The sequence below is a fragment of the Pipistrellus hanaki genome (genome assembly GCF_964339955.1).
Source record: "Pipistrellus hanaki genome assembly, chromosome: 2".
Classification (NCBI taxonomy): domain Eukaryota; kingdom Metazoa; phylum Chordata; class Mammalia; order Chiroptera; family Vespertilionidae; genus Pipistrellus; species Pipistrellus hanaki.
In genome coordinates, this window is record NC_140504.1 from 4859662 (window position 1) to 4878533 (window position 18872).

Below are 18872 nucleotides of genomic sequence, written 5' to 3' on the forward strand. Positions count from 1 at the left end.
CTCTGAACAAAATTTTGACAGGTGGTTGCCCAAGTCCCTTCCAACTCTAACTGTCCATGGTTCTAGGACTCTGAGGCCTTAAACCTGGGAAAGTAGGGTGACATGGTCAGGAATGGGATGAGGTGGAAAGATGAATATTTATGGAGGAATATATGTGTTGAGATGCATAAATGAAGGCCTCAACACACACAGGGGGAGGGGGTGTGCATATGTGTGTGTGTGTGTGTGTGTGTGTGTGAGAGAGAGAGAGAGAGAGAGAGAGAGAGAGAGACCAGAAATATAAAAGTCTTTGAGCAAAAAATGAGAGCCATAAATGTATATTGAGGGGAAAACCACAACAATATCTTAGAGTTGAAGTCCATAGTCATGAAAAAAAAATGAAGAATGGAAAAGCAAGAGCGAGGGTCTTTGGATGAGGAGCTAATGTGGCTGGAACCCAACTCTATCTAGGATTTACGCCAACTTAAACATCAGTGACCCCTCAGGTTTGAGTGTGGGAATTAACTTCCTTATTGAGTAATAACTTCTCTAGAGCATAACAATAGGTTGTATTTTATTATGCCTTTAATTTAACGAGTTGCTTTTTTAACAGAAATTTTTATTGATTTCAGAGAGGAATGGAGGAGGAGAGAAAGAAGAAACATCAATGCTCAGCTACCTACTGCACACACCCCCTGCCCCCACCACCCTCTCGCCACACTCACACCCTTCTGGGGATCAATCCCCCAGCTCTGGCATGTGCCCCAACCGGTAATCAAACTGTGACCTCCTGGCTCATAGGTTGACCCTGAAGCGGCCCATCAGGCTCTGTCACGTCTCCGTGCTGCGGCACTGTGTCGACACAAGAGCACAATATTTGGGAAGCCACCGTCTTCCCAGCTTGCAACGATTTCTCCTTCTTTCTGTTTGGAGGCCTTTGTGGTAGCTCAAACCTGGATGTCATATGGAGCAGCGCACTGGAGGGTTGTTTGTCGCTGCTTCAGTAAGCCACATGCTGCTGCAGCATTTAAGGCTGTTGGTTTAGTTAACCAGAGTTGGATTATGGTTTACAAAGAGACATTTCAAGAGATTCCAATAAACGAAAGCATTCCATCCAGAAGTAAATAAATAATGCTTAATCTAAGGACACAGATTGTGGGTGTGAACAAGGATGGAAGGGAAGAAGAGAAAGGAAGAGAGAAAAGGGATGGAAAAACATAAATAAAAAAGGGAGACAGTGATGTGGCATGTGAACTGCCTTGTGCATTCATTTGAGGTTGGAGTGATCCTAAGTCCTCTTTCACTGATTTTAGGAGCAGAGACACTTTGGAAACTCAAAACAGGGAGTACGTGATTTCACATGTTTTTTAGCCACATCGGAGATTCCCATGAAGCACAGTATATAAATAAGAAAAAAAAAATCGGTGCTTGGGAGTTGACATTTTAGAGTGGTGCATCTTAAGGTTAATTTACTTACACCGAATGGCAAAAATTAGATGTCATAGCTGTGGTTCCCCCTTCCTTTTCTGGTTCAGACCAAAGGGAACCAAAATGTATCTCAATTATCCATAAAATAATAGATGGTGACTGCTACAGTAGAACCTTACCTCAAGCTCCCCGTCAATTTTAAATTTTTGTATGCTTCCCTTTCAAGAAAAATGTGAAAAATGGAAGGAATTAGGATTGCTAGTGATTTATTTATTTAAGCGGATTCATCTTTCAGGGAGTGCCCTCTGACTGGTGCAAACTGCGGCCAGTTTTTAGCATCTCTGGCTTATGCTGTGATAACTGAACTGCAGAATGGCCTTTCTTAGGTGCTACAAAGCCCTGTCCCTGGTTTCATTTTGTCACACAGTTTGCATGCAGGCAAATTCCACAGTCAAAAAAAAAAATAGTATGGGCAGTAATTAAGCATATAAGGCCACAAACCTATCCACACCTTTGCTTACAGTAAGTCTACACAGGGAGGTGCCCTCACGGGGTAAGAGAGACCTGACTTTACAAGTAGTCGAGTTTAGGGTATCCCCACTCACCTGCCTCTGGTCCCTGTCCCTCACCTGTCCGTCCCACACCCACGTTCCTTCAAAAGGGGGGAGGGCGCCCTGCTAAGAAGGCACAAGCTGTGCCGGGGGAGTTTGCAGAAGAAGACATCAGTTTAAAATAAGTTACTTTCTGCTGAAACCGGTTTGGCTCAGTGGATAGAGCATCAGTCTGCCTTCCACCAGCGCTCGACTCTGCAAACGTGCCTGTACATCACAGCTAAAACACAGCACTGCGTGCTCACGTGGCTTTAAAATTATGACATGGACACATAAACCTCAAATTTGATTTGAGATTTTAATTCAAAGGCCTCCATATTCCGTTGTCGCTCGCTCCCATGCTTAGAGGCATTTTCTGCAATGACATTGCACAGAAACGCAATGGAGCTCCATGCTTCCCCCTCCACATCCGGGGATATCTCTGCTTTCCACCTTTATGTCTGCCACCCTCTGCTGTCCACTCAAACACACACACATCCTGAAACCTCCTTCCAGCCTCGCTCCAACCAGCTAATCAGAAGCGGGTCTGCCTCTGTCAGCAGTACAGAACTTCCTCTGCCCTTCCAAGGGGGCACCCACCTCCTGCTCAGCCTTTCAGGGTTCTGAGCTTGTCCTCTCTGCCTTGGGGCTTTGCTGTGACTTATAAGAGGGGGTGCTCTTATTTCCTCAATACTCTTCAGTACACTGACTTGTCCTCACTTAGTCAGTCAACAAGAGTTTATGAAGCAACATACCTACATGTCAGGCCCTTTCTAGGATCTGGGGATACTGTGATGGACAATGCAAAATCCCTGCCTCTGGAAGCTTACAGTTTCGCGTACATAATAGATGTTCAATAAATATTTGCTATAATGTTCTTGAACCAAACATCTTCGCTTTACCCGAGGCATATATTCTATCTTTATAATTATATAGGTATTAACATTTTTAATTAAGGAGTTTTTATTGTTATGCCTCTAGGAATGGGTCAGAGTTGAAACGCCCAGGGAATAATGTTCATTGACCTTTCAATCAATATGCATGTCCAAATCTTCCACATGGAGAGAACTCCCACAGGAAGCAGAGGTAGGATCGTCCAAACTCTTTAAGAAACACATCCCCTGGATATTTTGGTAAAATAATTCAGCTGCAGTAATGAGATTGGGTCTTGTATTAACAAAATTGGTTTGTGTCCTTTTTCATAAAAGCCTCAACCGATACAGAATTCACATTCAATCTCGGTCTCCAATTACCACTTTCAAAAAACATCTTTATCTAATATTTGGGCCATGAGATGACTGATGGTCAGTTCAGGACGAATGAAACCTCCTTAAAGACAGAAACTCAATTTAACTTGGGGGTTAGTAAAGATCCCACAACATAATATGAACCTAACATTCATGTCACCCCTCCTCCAGTTTCACTCTGAAGCACACTCACTATAGGTCATAAATAGTCCAATACCTGAAAAGGATAAAAGTTAATTCACGGTCTCTCACTTACCTAACAGAACTCAAGCAAGCGAATGGGGGTTGACAAGGAAAAGTAAATGAATTTTTCCACTTACACAGATTCATAAAAATTGATATTTCATTTTCTCCACACAATTCTTTATTGTTCAGCTTGAAAGCAAATGTATCATAATCATTCTCACAGCTGCAAACAGGCCGGTAAAGACACGTGGCTTTGTTTGCAAGACCTGGCGACACTCAGACGTGGAGAAAGAGAAGTCCTGAGTCACAATCCTGTCTGACCAAGCCCATGGTCATGTTCTCCAAAGCCAATCTCATTTCCTGGGAAACTGACTTTCAAAGAACGTACTCCCTGGCCTGTGTAAGGACAAACCGGGGGTACACAGGCCAGTGGGTGTGTAAACAGGCACGGGTGGGGAGGGGGCAGTTTTGCCATCTGACAGCTGTACGGTGATGGCGACCTGGAGCTTTGAGCATTATAAGAAGTAGCATTTCACGACTAGCAACCCATAGTGTCAACCGTTATCATCGACATTATCATCAGCATTATCATAATTACTATCATCACTAGTGCGTATAACATGGAAGCCGAGGGCCTAAACACCTTAGAGCAGTGGTTCTCAACCTTTCTGATGCCACAACCCTTTAATACAGTTCTTCATGTTGCGGTGACCCTCAACCATAAAATGATTTTCGTTGCTACTTCATAACTGTAATTTTGATACTATTATGAATCTTAATGTAAATATCTGTTTTCGGATGGTCTTAGGTGACATATGAGGGGTCTGAATGTGTTTGGAGACCGCAGCTGTAGAACTTGGTATTATATTGTAGCAACTAGACTCATGTCACTTATTTAACTTAGGGCTTCTGAACCTCAGCACTACTGACATTTTGGACCCAAAAAGTATTTGTCCTGGGGCGGCCTGCGCATGGCAGGGTGTTTAGCGGCCTCCCTGGGCTCCACCCACTGGATGCCAGTAGCGGCCCCTCCTTCCCCAGAATGCCAAGAACTAAAAGCGTTTCCATGTATTGCCCCGTGTGCCCTGCAAGGTGAGAGTTCCCCTGGCGAGAATCACTGACTTAACTGAAAAATGCCATTTATCAGGAGCATACCTCTTTTTAACTTACTATTCTTTTAAAATATGTGTGTGATTTTTTTTTAATTTACTTTAGAGAGAGAGGAAAGAAGAGGGATAGAGAGATAGAAAGATCAATGATGAGAGAGAATCATTGATTGGCTGCCTCCTGCAGGCCCTACTGGGGATCCAGCCTGCAACCCGGGGATGTGCCCTGATCTGGAATCGAACCGTGACCTTCTGGTTCACAGATCAACCTTCAACCCCTGAGCCACAGCAGCTGGGCAAGAGCATACCCTTTTTTTTTTTTAATGATCAAATTATACAAGGAGGGAGGGAGGAGCCTTTTTTATCCACCTGCTAAAAATAATAAGCCTGAAGTAAGTCCCATGGAGTTTACCTTGTATCTCCTGGCTGTTTAGAGCTTTATAATAAACCATAACATCTATGCTTTTTCTGCACTTCAGGAAAAAAAATGATTATATGCCAGACTCTGCCCAGGCAAAGGCCTCGAGAGACACAGCAGATCCCAGGGCCGGGTGCCTCTGAAGGGTCACCTACGACTGGGAAAACACTGCCCCTTGCTCCAGGCTCCTGTGTGCCCTGAGCCGCTGAGAGATCAGCACAATGTCCCTCTACCCGCCCACCTGACAGCAAGCCACCTGTGGCTTAGGAAATCAATACTGCAGGCGGGAAGGCGTCAGACCCCGGGGAAATTGCCCTGTCTTCCCTCACCCTCACTGGGTGCAGCTAAGCTCTGGTTTTTGCCCCCAGTTCCCAGGGAGGGAGAAAGAAAGGTGACAATGATGGCGAGAGGAGAGACAGCCCCTCCATTTCAGGCAAATGCGACTGCAGTACAATAGCGATTCTTCCAGGGCCCTGGCGGTGGGTCAGACGGCACCTACTGGCATGCATTCTTTTTTTGTTTGTTTTAGTATATATTTTTAAAATTTTTTTTACTGATTTCAGAGAGAAATGGAGAGGGAGAGAGAGATCAAAACATCCATGATGAGAGAGAACCATTGATTGGCTGCCTCCTGCAAAGCCCCTACCCCCACCCCCACCCCCACCCCCGGGGATGGAGCCCACAATCCTGGCATGTGCCCTTGACCGGAATCAAACCCAGGACCCTTCAGTCCACAGGCTGTCACGCTATCCACTGAGCCAGACCAGCTAGGATTGCCGTTCATTCTTATGGAGAGATGTCAGAAACCTCAGGGAAGACTACTCCACTCTTATTGAGGCAGGTAACACACATTTTCTATGGGTCAGTCAGGATGATTTGATCTAATAATAAACCTGAGTCATACAATCTTTCCTCTGTATTTTTTCTAAGGAACATGTTTAACCATGCATCGTCAGTCCTGACTCTACCACAGGCTATTGGACATGGTGATGGGAGCAACCAGGCCTTTTCCCAGGGGTGGGGGGATGGGGGGGACGTGAAGGTGGCCGTCTCAGCTGAGAATTACCAGAGAACAGTCTCTACAGTGCCACGTCGGTTGGGAAAACTCCAAATCAGAAAGGGATCTATTTTATTTTATTTTTTAAAGTATATTTTATTGACTTTTTTTTTTTTTTTTTACAGAGAGGAAGAGAGAGGGATAGAGAGTTAGAAACATCAATGAGAATCATCGATCAGCTGCCTCTTGCACACCCCCTTCTGGGGATGTGCCCACAACCAAGGTACATGCCCTTAACCAGAATCAAACCAGGGACCCTTCAGTCAGCAGACTGATGCTCTATCCACTGAGCCAAACCGGTTTCAGCAGAAAGGAGCCTATTTTAAACTGATGTCTTCTTCTGCAAACTCCCCCGGCACAGCCTGTGCCTTCTTAGCAGGGCGCCCTCCCCCATTTTGAAGGGACGTGGGCGTGGGAGCCCACGGCCGCGAAGACGCGGCGCTGCCCTGATTCGTGGCATTATGAGTAAGCAGAAATTACGTCTCTCCAGCCTACGAGGTCTTTCATGCCGTTTTCTGCTAACGCTAAAAATCAAAACAGCCGCTCTGAAAGATAATTTCTATCCTGAATCACAATAAAACCGCCAAAGCATTATAACATCAAACTTGTTTAAGATGCCTGGGAGGGAAAGTTATTTTTAATAGGATCTAAAATAGGATCTCAGGACACAAAATGATATTTTTAAAGGTTCTGAATTTAGGCTTCTCCCCAGCACCACCTTCGAGTCTATTTTAGCTCAAAAATCAAGGACACGGTGGTTGGAGAGGATTGTTCTGCCACTAATAACTGCCCTCAATTTTCCCACGTGTGTGACAAGGCCTAAGATGCATACGTGTCCTTATTCACCATGTTCTCTGTCTATGACAACCGAGGGAACATGCTTCTGACGATAAATACAGCCAACGTGGGGTCATTCACCTAAAAGAAGGGACCAGAGGCCCAGAAAACCCCAACAAGCACGTGATCCCCAGCCGTCTGCTTCGGGCTGTGGAAGAGGCGTGTGTCCTGAGACCTCAGCCATGGCCTGTGTCATGTTCCTGCGTCAGAGCAAAACCTCAGCTGCAAACAGATCCCTCCAGTCCTGTCTCCTTCAGTCCCAGCTCCTCTAAGCTGTTCAGTACTGTGACCCAAACACCCCCTCCCCACCGACCTCTCGCGTGGAGCCATGTGGTCACACTGAAGTGACCCAGCTGCGTCCGTGCAAGAAAGAGCAATGGAACCAAGCCCACAAGCAAAGCACATGCTAGCAGCTACCCTGAATATCAACTATGCTAAGATAATTTTTAAAATGGCGCGCACACACGCGCACGCGAGCGCGCGCACACACGTATATTTATATATGTAGATACCAATATGTAGAGATAGTACACATATGCATAAATCATTCTTACTCCACTAGCATCCAAATTCAAAGTGCCCCAGGAAGGACCCCGCCTCCCTCAACTCAGAGTCTCCCCTGTTAGCAGCCCCCACTGCCACTCTCTCCAAATCTGTCCAAGCCTGTCCCCCATATTCCCTCCTCAATAGAAAGTCCTCCCACAGTGCACTGGGGTCCACGTGAAGCTTGATTGGGTTGCTTTTCTTGCTATGCCTGACCTTCTACCTCACACAGGAGCTGGGCAGCCCTTCTCAAGTGGATGGTTCTCCAGAGGGAATGAGGGGCCACCTGGATCTGAATGGCAATGCAGATTCCCGGGCCCTGCATACCCATGGCTGCCGCACCACACTGGGTGGTGGTCAGACCTGGGAAACCGTGCACAGACTATATTAACCACCAGGTGAGCCTGTGCACAATCACACTGTGCGGCCCTGTGGGTGGGGGGGGAGAGGAATGTTGGCAAAGATCCAGATCAGACCTAGACCCGAGGAGCTTTCAAACCACAGCCTGTTCCCAAAACCAGGCCGGCATCAGAGCCTTCCGGGGGAAGCCCATGAGAAAAAGGCTCTCGGAAACTCCCACACCTTCTTCCTCTCTGAGCCAGCCCGCCTGGGAGTGGAGGCCAGGGCCTCGGTCCTCCCCTGGGCAGGTCCAGGCAGAGGCACTGGAACTAGAACAGAACAGGGCTCATGGCGTCCACGGACACCTGAGTCCAAGGCAGCCTGCATCCTCCTGGCTCCCCTCATTTTCCTGTTCTCCCCACAGCGGGGGAGCGGTCCTTCCTCCATATTCTTGGCCTTCTCACCACCTTTATGTCCACTGCCTCCGAGCCCCTGATCCACAGAAGCCCACCTCCTCAGCCCCGGGGTGATGGGGCTACAGGGTGGGAGGGAGACGGGGAGTCCCCTGTGACCATGAATAGCAAAGGGGGGTGTAGTTAGTGATGTGAGCTCCCGCATGGCAAAGACGAACCGACTTGGAACTGATCCAAGTAAATACCCGAAGCAAACCCCAAGGTCACGTCTAGGTCACACGTTCCTACCTAGGTATCTCCATAAATACCCACCCAGCCTCCTGTAAGGCAGCAGCCAGCAGAGACTGGTTCTGGTGAGGCCCCATCCACGTGGCCATGTCTGGTAATTAACCATGCCACCCCCTCTCTGCTGGCACGCCAAGGTACCAGACAGCGATGGCCGGCGGACTTGGGCTCTGCCAACCTGAATAATTTATGAAAGAATGCCGTTCCTTAGAGAGCATTTCCCATTTCTCACAGATCTCCTCCTCCCTGGCCAGCCGACGAGACACAGGTCTGCCCTTTGCAGGGCCCGGTAATGGCCGGGGTGACAGCCTGACCGGGGGTGACGCGGTCCCCGTGGTGCCCTCCCTCCGGCGCTGAGTTGCCTGCGGAGCCCGTGGCTGTGGGGGCCTGCAGCTCGTTTCTGAAATCTCACACGTCACATTACAAAGCCTCGTTATTTCCACCCTGGCAGCTACAAATCGGTTATTAAAAACGCTCTGCCGCCGATACGAAGAGGTAAACACGGTAATTGCGCAGACTGGGGCCTGGGGTGTTCCGGGCCCCGTGGGAACCCGAGATCAAACCCAGCCCCGGAGGGGGACCGGTGCACCTGCACTCCTCCCGCTAATGAGAGAGGGAGTGACTCACGGGTTCCCACAATGCAGCTCGGGGCCTTCGCAGGAGTCAAAAAGGGAATGAAACATAAAGACACAGGATTCCGGTGCTTCTAATGATCCCTGGGCTTCGCCTGTGTCGTGTGACATAGGAGGAGAGATCTCCCCATCACCCTGAGGCTGGGGGAGTGAGGGAAGCACCGGGACCCGGGAGAAAAGCCAAAGCTTCCCTCAGAATCGGGAGCAGGAGCCGCGGCAAGCGTCTCCGCTGCCATCAGCCATTTCCAACCACACGGCCCTTGGCTGTGCGACTCGGGCCACCTCCGCCAGCATCCCGTCCCCCGAGGCGGCCCTGCACCGGGCTCTGACCCCAGGGTCACATGCCCATCATGGTGGCCCCTGAGGATACAGAAGGCACCTCGGGGCTCGGAGTTCCCCAGGCTTCCCTGGGAGTGTCTTCACCATCGGTGTCTGGCAGAAGCACCCCATCATTTGAAAGCTCGGGTATCCAGAAAGAACAATAATCTGACTTCCGCTATGTTTACGTACGGTGGACAACAAGCATTGCTTAGATTCTGTGCAAAACCCGCTAAAACACTGTCTCCTGGGTCCTCGTTTTCATAGTCCAAGAGGCAAGGCTCCTCAACGGGAATCGGTAAATAGATGGTTCAGCCATCTCTCTCCACCTCACCCATCCCGCCCATTTCACAGACGGTTCTTCATAAAACAGAGGCAAATGCTTTCCCCGCAGCAGGTTCGGGGGCAGGACAGGACCTGGCTTTCACCCCGATTTCCAACCTGAAAACCAGCAGGACTGCCACGCAAATGCAAGGATCCCACGCTCCCTGGAAAACACAGCCCACTCGGAACTAGTGAAACCAAAATGCTCCGAGGAAGAGAGGCCGGCCTCCGGAGGAGGACCATGTCAGCTTCAAGAGCAAGTGTGTCCTTTTTCCTTCATCCAGTTACACGTGTGTCCGTCAGACAGCCCGTGGCCGCTGCACCTGCCCCGTGTGAATGACCCGTGAGAAGAGCATAAGCCATGATTGAAATCCCCAGAATGCAGCATCTCTTTAACACGGAGAAACCTGGGACCATGGCCAAGACCCTAAATTTGACCGCCTCTCGCGGTAACCACTGTAAGCATGCATGCGGATTCGGCCAGAGAGGCGGCGCTTACTGGGAAATAAATATCTGTAACTCAGCATCTGACCATCCCCCAGGCACGTTTCCAGTAACATATACATTGGCTACCCACCCCCCCGCCACGGGAGTCTAACATGATCTTAAACCCTGAAAGCATTTCTAGAAGGTTCTGCAGAGTCAAAGTGATTTCTCAATATTTCAGCAAAGGTCGGTCTGCTTTTTTTTTTTCTGCCCCCAAATTCTGTACGGTGCCGGGAGGTTAGGGGAAGCCGGTGTGGAGTATGGAGGTGGTGTTTTCCGTTTTCAATCCTTCCTTTCCTCTCTAGCAGCCACATGTAAAACCGGCTTTCTATAAAGAGGGCTGCTCGGTCACCCTCCAATCTTACTGCCTTCCGAGTGAATATAACTGAAATAAAGATGCAGGCAAGATACATCAGCCTCTCTGTATGGTAGCCTCTTTCCTTCTTCTTAGCACATCATTGATCTTGTCAACACCATTCAACCCTTCTCCACTAAACCAAGATATATATAGTATATACATACATACATACATACATAATCCAGGGGGTTTAAAGACCCCAAATTAACACAATTCAATGTTTTTAAAAAAAATCTTAAGTATTGATCTTCATTGAACAAATACAGATCTCCAAAAATCAAAATACTGTAAGCTGTAAGACACCTCATTGATTCTTCTACTTGAATAGGAAACAAAATTTTAATGATGAGAATGTATTCCTTTTATGTTACTTTGATGTAGGAACCAACTTTTACATTTGGTTTTGCTGCAGAATAAGAAAATAGGATAGCCCTAACCGGTTTGGCTCAGTGGATAGAGCGTCGGCCTACGGACTCAAGGGTCCCGGGTTCGATTCCGGTCAAGGGCATGTACCTTGGTTGCAGGCACATACCCAGCAGGGAGTAGGCAGGAGGCAGCTGATCAATGTTTCTCTCTCATGGATGTTTCTAACCCTCTATTCCTCTCCCTTCCTCTTTGTAAAAAAAAAAAAAATCAATAAAACATATTTAAAAGAAAATAAGATAATGATGAGAAACTCATAAAGCTATAGAAAATGGTGTGTGGTGTTATTTTAAAAGATGATTAATGCCCAGGAGTTGAACTTTGTGTTGATGTCCTGGGTGGCTCTTTGATGGAGAAATGAATTCCCGGGAACCCTTAGGAAAATCCGTGCATGTCCGTTTGATGTGCCAGGCTGTTTTTCAGAACCGACAGTGCATACGTGTAGTAGAGGGTTTTGAACCCACCACAGGGCAGAACACACATGGGAGCAAGGGGTCCGTGGCATTTGTAAGCTTCTTTCTGTGACGTGTGAGCCACGCCATGCAGGAAGAGCGCCCGGAGCCATCCTGTCGCGTGAGGTAATGGTGATGAGGTCCCAGCGCACATTCCAAACGTGAGTCCCTTTTGGAGAAGAGAAGGAAACGCCCACAAGCATTTCTAGAAGACAAACGCCTCTGTAGCCACGACTCAGTGCGTCTGGATGGGCTGGCAGGAACCAGGGAGGCCACAGGGTGGCCGGTGCATCTCTTACAATGTTAGCGGGAGAGGCTGGGCCGGGGGAAGGAGATGGAGGCCGGAGAGAGAGGAGGGGAGGGACTGGAAGACAGGGAAGCTCCTTGCATCCTCTGGTCCTTCTTCATGCAGCCACTGAACATGGATGTCCGCCTCCTTGGTGCCCGCTTTCTGCACATGCGTATGTAAGAACACACTCAGGCCTCCAAGGAGCCTGGTCTGTGCCCCTTCCTATCCAGGAGGGAGGCAGCCACCATCCAAGTAAAGCACCAAAGAAACAGTCACTCACCGCGCTGGGCACCGCCAAGGGACCGTGCGAGGCATCATGACAGCTCAGAGCAGATTCCGTTCTGGGGTAACAGGCCTCTGATCCGGCCCTGCCCAACCCCCTGATCAGAGCTTTCGAACCCCAGACCCAACCCCAGGCTGTGTGCGCTGTGCCCTGGTGCTTCCCTCCAGCCCCTGGGTGGCGGGCGTGTCACCTGCAGAAGGCACCCCTGGGCCTGCGCCCTGAGGACTGAGGACCGCACAGTGGCTCATGTCAGATTGCTGGAATCCCACGTCCCCGCTGCCTTAGCTTAACCCCTAAAGGAGGCGAGCAAAATGCAACTTGGAGTTTTCTCTCATTTTCAAAACATGGGGGGGGGAGGGGAGAGAGAAGAATATAAATGTAGTGGGAGGAGGGGCAGGGAGCAAACCGACGAACATGTCTGTGCTCAGCTGTCTGGAACACAAAGAGTTAATGCCCAGGCTGGGAGAAAAGGGGCTGCCCCATCCCGCTGGGGTGGGAAGGGGGCTCCTGGCACCACCCCCAGAGGACCCCAGGGCAGCCAGGAGAGGGACAGGCCCAGGAGCAGCCTCCTGTCTCCATCAGCAGCAGGAGAAGCCAGCAGAGCCTCCTGGAATGACACTGGAAGGTCAGCCAATCCGCGCGGGCTGCTTCTGGAGCTGCCACCTCCAGAGGAGACACAGCGGCCGCCCCGGGGCTCCCCTGCAGTGTGAAAGGGGGTGCGGCCCCCCAGCCCCCCCAGACATCTCTCCGCCTTGCTGTGGCCCCTCCAGATTTCAAAATATGGCTCTGAGCACGGCCCTTCTTGGTAACACTGGGAACAAAGAGAGCCGGACCCTGCCCGCCCGCCGCCGTAGCCTTGGCATCACTCCTGCCGGGTGAATCCCCTGACACGGGCGTCTGGGCGCCGTGAACTTGAGAAATCAAATCCGGGAGGACAGCCTCTGGCCGCAGCCCAGCCTCTCCCCTCGGAGGCGATGCTGATGCCGCAGCAGACAGTGAGGTCTGCCGCCCACTAGTGTCCTGAGGCAGGGACGCAATTGGCATGCAGGTAGCACCACCTTCCCGACTCAGCGCCCACGGAGCCCGCACCCTGCCCCGCGGGCGCTCTGGCAGGGCCGCCAAGGAAAGGCCCAGGCCCCGGGCTGCAGGCCACTGCCCAGGGCCCCTTGTGCCCGGCCCAGTGCCCAGACTCACAGGGGAACAGGAACATGGGGAATGGGGGGAGAGGGGGGGCATGTCTCTGAGCACGCTGCTGCCTAGCCCCTGCCTGTTCAGTATGAATGAGGCACCTCGTGCTCTCACCGCGGGATTCGAGTCCTTGAGTGAAACCTGGATGCCCTGGGTGTGGACATGCGCCCACTGAGAAATCCATCCTTTTATTTCCCAGACGTGGAGTTCCAGCCTCCTGCAGTGGCTGGAGGTCTCTCTTCAAAAAATTACCTTTTCTGTCTCCCTGCCCCCCTCCCCCCACACCCCTCCTCCCGCCCAGTTTGCGCGCTCACTGCACCAAGGCTCTTCAGGAAATCCTCCCGGGCCTCACCCCGGACACATCCCCGATAACACCCTTGGGCAGCTACGGGGAGGTCCAGGAGTCAGGGGTTTCGATGAGCATTTTCCCGTCAGTAATTATTTCCCACGTGGGCGTGCTGTATCCAGGGAGTCACTGATGTCCTCTGGTGTGAGCTGTGGTGGCACCAGAGTGGCATCCAGGAGAGCGCCCAGGGGTGGGGGCACCGGCTGGCATTTGCTAAAGGTCTGCCTGGCATTTCTGCTTCGCCACAGAGGACATTTTGTAGGGGCGTGCCGCTTCAGAGACCTGGACATTCGAAATGGACCCTGACATTCTGGGGTAGAGCTGGAATCTGCTTAATAAAACCAGGTGGGGGGGGGAGGGGGAGGGGGGAGCCGAGAGGATGAGGCCCTGAAATGACTGGCCTGACACCACGGACTTACATATATGTACTCGAATTAAAGAGAAATCCTCTGAAAGCCCCGAGGCCCACAAAGGTCTGCTCCTCCATTTGGATAAAACCCCAAGGGGATGGCATGGGAGTCCATGCTGAGATGCACAGGTGACGCCTAAAAGGGTCTGGACCCCCCCCCCCCCGTACTCCCCCCACTTTCTCTAACAACCACCCTCTCTCCCATCACTGCACACCCCAATGTCCACAGGCTCCTGAAAACAGCAACACAGCCGAGCCCCCGATTCCAGGGCTCAGAAAAAGGACACATCAGGGCCACACATGTACATGCAACAGAGATGCAGGGATGCTGACAGAGATGCATCATGTGCCATAAACCTGCTGATCAGTCACACTCCTGCCCGCCCGGGGGCCCGCCCGTGCTTTCAGCAGGAACCCTCCTCTAGCATGTGCTCGCTGGGGTTAAAACTGAGAGAAGCTGTGATCACACACAGGCAGCGTGACTGCCCATAGGAGACACGGAAGGACGTGTGTGGACGTGGCTCTGCACATACATGGACCCAGTCACCCAAGGTCTCCCAGCACATGGCAGCGCACGCTGAGTGCTTTGGCCGTGCCGGCCGCACCTGCGCAGGTGAGGTCATTCATTCGAGGCTTTAACCCACGGCGCACTGCTCTCCGGCTTCCCGTTTTCACCCGGACCCTGCCTGCAGCCTGTCCGGCAACCACGCTCTCCGACACAAATCTACAGCCCACTCCCTGCGTGGGGAACACGCTGCTGACTGCTGTTCACATGCAGATGCATCTTAGGTTGCCAGCATCCCACATGTCAAACTGCATACTCCCTCACAGAGAGCTATGTTTTCCTTATGTCAGACCTGTGGATGTCTGTGGCCCAGCAGCAATCAGTTTGGGAATTAGAATTCATGGATCTTTGATCAAGCATATTCAGGGAGCTTTTTCAAAATCAAGGAAGACTGAAATAGAACAGTTGTTGAAAATATATATATTTCTCTGTGTTTTTGCCCCCAAGTGTCATTCAGAGAGGAAGGCATCTTTCATTCCCCATTTTTGACAGACGGTCCTATGAACGGGCAGCAGTCAGACCGGACTCATTTTATTGTGGCTGTGACTAGCTATGTTAAGGTCCTTCGTACAGTACTGCATTGAACACTGAGCATCGTTCATGGAAAAAAACTCTTTAAAGCTGGTTTTCCCTCAAAAAGAAAGAGCTCGATGCTCTACAGTTTTTTGTTTTTTAATGCTTGGTCATGTAAAGAGAGGGCCATTTTCATGTAAGAGAGCCAGGCCTGTCACCTCCTGGCAGGGGGGATTAGAACATGCTACACAGCAAGGTACACTATTCATTTGCGTGTACAGTCTGGGCCTCAGATTGTGAAATCTGCCTGTGTTCTTCACTACAGTATGAACCAGGGTGATGATCAATGTCTCGGGAAAGGCATAGGACGATAATGCTCCCAGAACTTCCTGTTCTGCACCCTCAGATGCTTTCCTTATATTTTCCACCCAGGAGAACACTCGAGGTTTTATACAATTTTCTCAATGTACGATTCTTTTATGATTATTTCAGTAAAAAAAAAAAAAAAAAAAACACAAAACATTCAAATATGTATAGCATCTCTGTCTCAGAGGCTGTCTCAGAAACCCTCCCATACTATTTCTGTCACATGTAACCGTGGAACTGTCAAACATGGGCTGAAGGGCTGAGGATTATAATCATCGTAACCTGCACAGGCTCATCCTGAGCCCCATGCCCCACTAGGATGGGGGTTCTGTTTCATCCTGGAACCCTGGTCTCCCCTAGGGGTCCCAAGACCAAGGCCCGGCGGGGGAGACAGGCAGTCATGGCTTTGTGGCACCGGACACGTATGTGAGCCTGCCTACGTGCCCTGGGCTCCGCAGGAGCAGCGCGGCAGAGCAGGCCTGCTGGCGCATCACCAGCCATCAGCCCCGGGGAGCCCGCTCCCCGCAGGTGCCTTCCCTCCCGGAGGCTGCAGAGGCGTGCAGTGCCCTCTGGGAGAGATGGGTGTCATGTCAGAACTTGTTGCCATCCTTCCCTACCCGGAAACCTCCGAATGAAAGTTCTGAACGCTTCGCTTTAGGTGATATTAGAGAGCAAAGTGGCATCTTAATGTGGATTTCAAGAGAGCTCTCCTGCTGCTCTGCCTTTCCTGACATTTTTTTTTTTTTTAACAGAGTTGATGTGTTTCCTCGGGCCTGTGGGTGTGTTGTGTCTTTAAGAGCCATCCACACAGGCCACGGACATGTACCCGCGGCACTAACACACAGTCTCCCCTCGGCTTCTGGTATGTTCTCACAAGGGCAAGATTTCCTCTCTCCCTCTCTCCCTCCCTCCCTCTCTCTCCTTCTCTCCCTCCTTCCTTTTTTCGACCCCCTCCCCCTCCTTCCCTCCAGGTCCCTGCCTCTCTCCCTCCTGGGGAGGGGATCCTGCTTAATGCTTTAATTTGAACTGTCAGCAAGTCATCTGTTCTATGCAGATTTGTGTTCCAGATCTGAACTAGGAACTGACTCGGCAGCCGCCCCTCCCAGGCAGAGCCAAACCATGCCAATCCCCTCTCATGCCCACATGAGAGGAAGCCATTCATACATGTAAGTTCAGGTTTACAGAAGGTGCAGGCACACTTATTGATCAATGGGGTCTGGCTCAGAGCAACGGCTTTTCCGATGCCCGGGAAGAAAGCTTTTCCAAAGGTGATGCCGGGCGGGCATGAGGCAAGCTAAGGCTCGGCACCCCCTTCCCTGCTTCCATTTGTGCAGCCACACATACAGGTGTTTTTAAAAAGCTGGTCCCCATTTCAGATGATGTAATGCTTATGAATGCATATTTTTCTATAACCGCCTGCCTGCCTGCCTGCCTGCGAGGACAGTGTAGTACCCAGGAGGTGGGGGCGGGGCGGAAGGGCAGATCTCTCTGAAGCCTCCACCGCTGGGGGGGAGAGGGGGCGGGGGAGGCAACTGGACCCGGATTAAAGGGCACGTTTTAAATGCTCATCAAGCTTTGCACCTGAGGGCAGATGCACCTAATGGACCCGCACCTGCCTGCGCCAGGACCGGCAGGTCCCTTGGGGGCTGGGATGGGTCGAAGCGCCCCTCTCCCTGGCTCCCTGTCCCCTCGCAGGGCTGGTGGAGAAGGAGGGGGCTGCCCAGTGCCTCCCGGAGTTGTCACTTTGCTGGGTAAGCTCCTCTCCATGATCAGAAAGCAGCATTTCCCTCCTCTCCTCCCAAGGAAATTAAAAAAATAAAATTAAATAAAAAAATAAAAGCATGCTCGTGTAAGCCAGCCAAGATGGGGACCCCAGGCGAGCCCTCCCCATGCACCCAGCCGCCCCCCGCTCCCTCCCGCCCGCAGGAGACATGGACGCGGTCGCAGACCGCAGGGCTCACCATTCGCGAAGCTCTGGAACAAGGAGAGGGCCAGTATCCACATGCCCCTGCTGCTGCCCGGCCTCCCGCGAGCGCCGCGCCGGCCTCGCCCCCCGCGCTCCGCCCGGCTCCGCCGCTCGCTCGCCACCTGCCCGGGGGCCGCCGCCCGCCCGCCGCCGCCGCCGCCGCTGGGCCGCCCGGGCCGGGCTCCGGGGCGAGGGCTGCGCTGCGCGCCGCGCGCCTGCACACCTGCTCCCTCCCGGGCGCCGCGCCCCTCGCCGCGGCCCAGGCGGGCGGCCGGCCGGGCTGCGCCCAGGTGCCCTCGGCTCAGCGGGCCGCCGCCGGCCGCTCGGCAGGTGCACAGGGTCACCCCCTCCGCCGCGAGCTCATCGCGGGCTCCGCGCGCCCCGACTGCGCAGCGAGCGGCCTCCCGTGCGCGCCGGCCTCAGCCTCCGCATCCAGGCAGCCGGCGGGCGGGCAGGCGCATCTTCCCTCTCCCCGGCCCCGGGCGCAGTGCTCCCTGCTCACCTGCCCTGCCTGCCTGCCTGCCTGCGGGGCGCGGCGGCGGGCACGGGGCGGGCGGCGGCGGCGGGCGGGGACCCCTCCCCTGCTCTGGCCGCCGGGCGCTCTGCAGTCTTAAAGCGGCCGCCGAGGAGTGCGGGCGGGCGAGCGGGAGGCAGGACCGGCGAGGGCGCAGCCACCGCGCGCTCACGCAGTCATCAGGGTGCATGCATGTCTCGGAGGCTTAAATAATCATCTCGCGGCAGCCTATTATTTTTAGGGATCGGCTCGCCGCCGCCGGCTGCACGGAAGACGCGGCCAGGGGTGGCGACGGTTCCAGAAGGCTGTCAGCTAAAGCGGAGGAGAGACCAGGAGATGCTGGCGGTGCGGATAAAAATGTGCGGCTGGCTTCGGATTTCCTATGTGCTGTCCTAAAAGCCCCCAGTTCATGTGCCTGGAGGGGGTGAGGCTTCCGAATCTTGGCTGCTCCTATACAGAGCTCTGTGGCTAATTTTTAATGATGTCAGATACACACTGTAAACGACACACGTAGGCAATTCTGATTTGGCTCTCTGAATGGTGCAAAAAAAAAAACCAAAAAAAAAAAAAAACCAGGGACTCAAATTGCTGATAATTTGAATAATTCCAAACATCTGGCCCCTCCTACATGGCTGTGAAATAAGCCAGTATGATCACACTTCCTGGATACTCTGTAAGGTTCTTGAAGTCATAATCATATTCAAATGAAGGTTTTCAAAGAGGCATACATCCTTACTTCCTCACTTTGCAAAATAATGACCACCACCCCCCCCCCAAGGGCCATGGCAACCAAAATTTACAACCCAAGGCAGCCTGCCCAGGGCAGCGCAAAGGCCTGAGGAGGAGCATCTGTGGGGGAGGGAGGCCTCCTGGGAAATGAGTGGGCTTCCCAGGCCCCGCCAGGCCCCAGGGGCCCCTCCAGACACACAAGGGGGAGGATACACACCTCCAGCGGCTCACACATAACAGGCAAAGCCAGTGGTGAGGCAGCCACAAAATGGTGCTTTACCCG

At 52.1% G+C, this 18872-nt stretch overlaps 1 protein-coding gene across 1 annotated transcript in view; it reads right to left on the reverse strand.

Annotated features, from left to right (window-relative positions):
• DSCAM (DS cell adhesion molecule) overlaps positions 1-17486 on the reverse strand; it is a 392588-nt gene extending 375102 nt beyond the window's left edge. Inside the window, exon 1 of the mRNA XM_084873582.1 lies at positions 17342-17486. Within this exon, the coding sequence (XP_084729708.1) occupies positions 17342-17384 (43 nt within the window). The 5' untranslated portion in view covers positions 17385-17486. The remainder of the gene's footprint in view (positions 1-17341) is intronic.
• Between the last annotated feature and the right edge of the window lie 1386 nt (positions 17487-18872).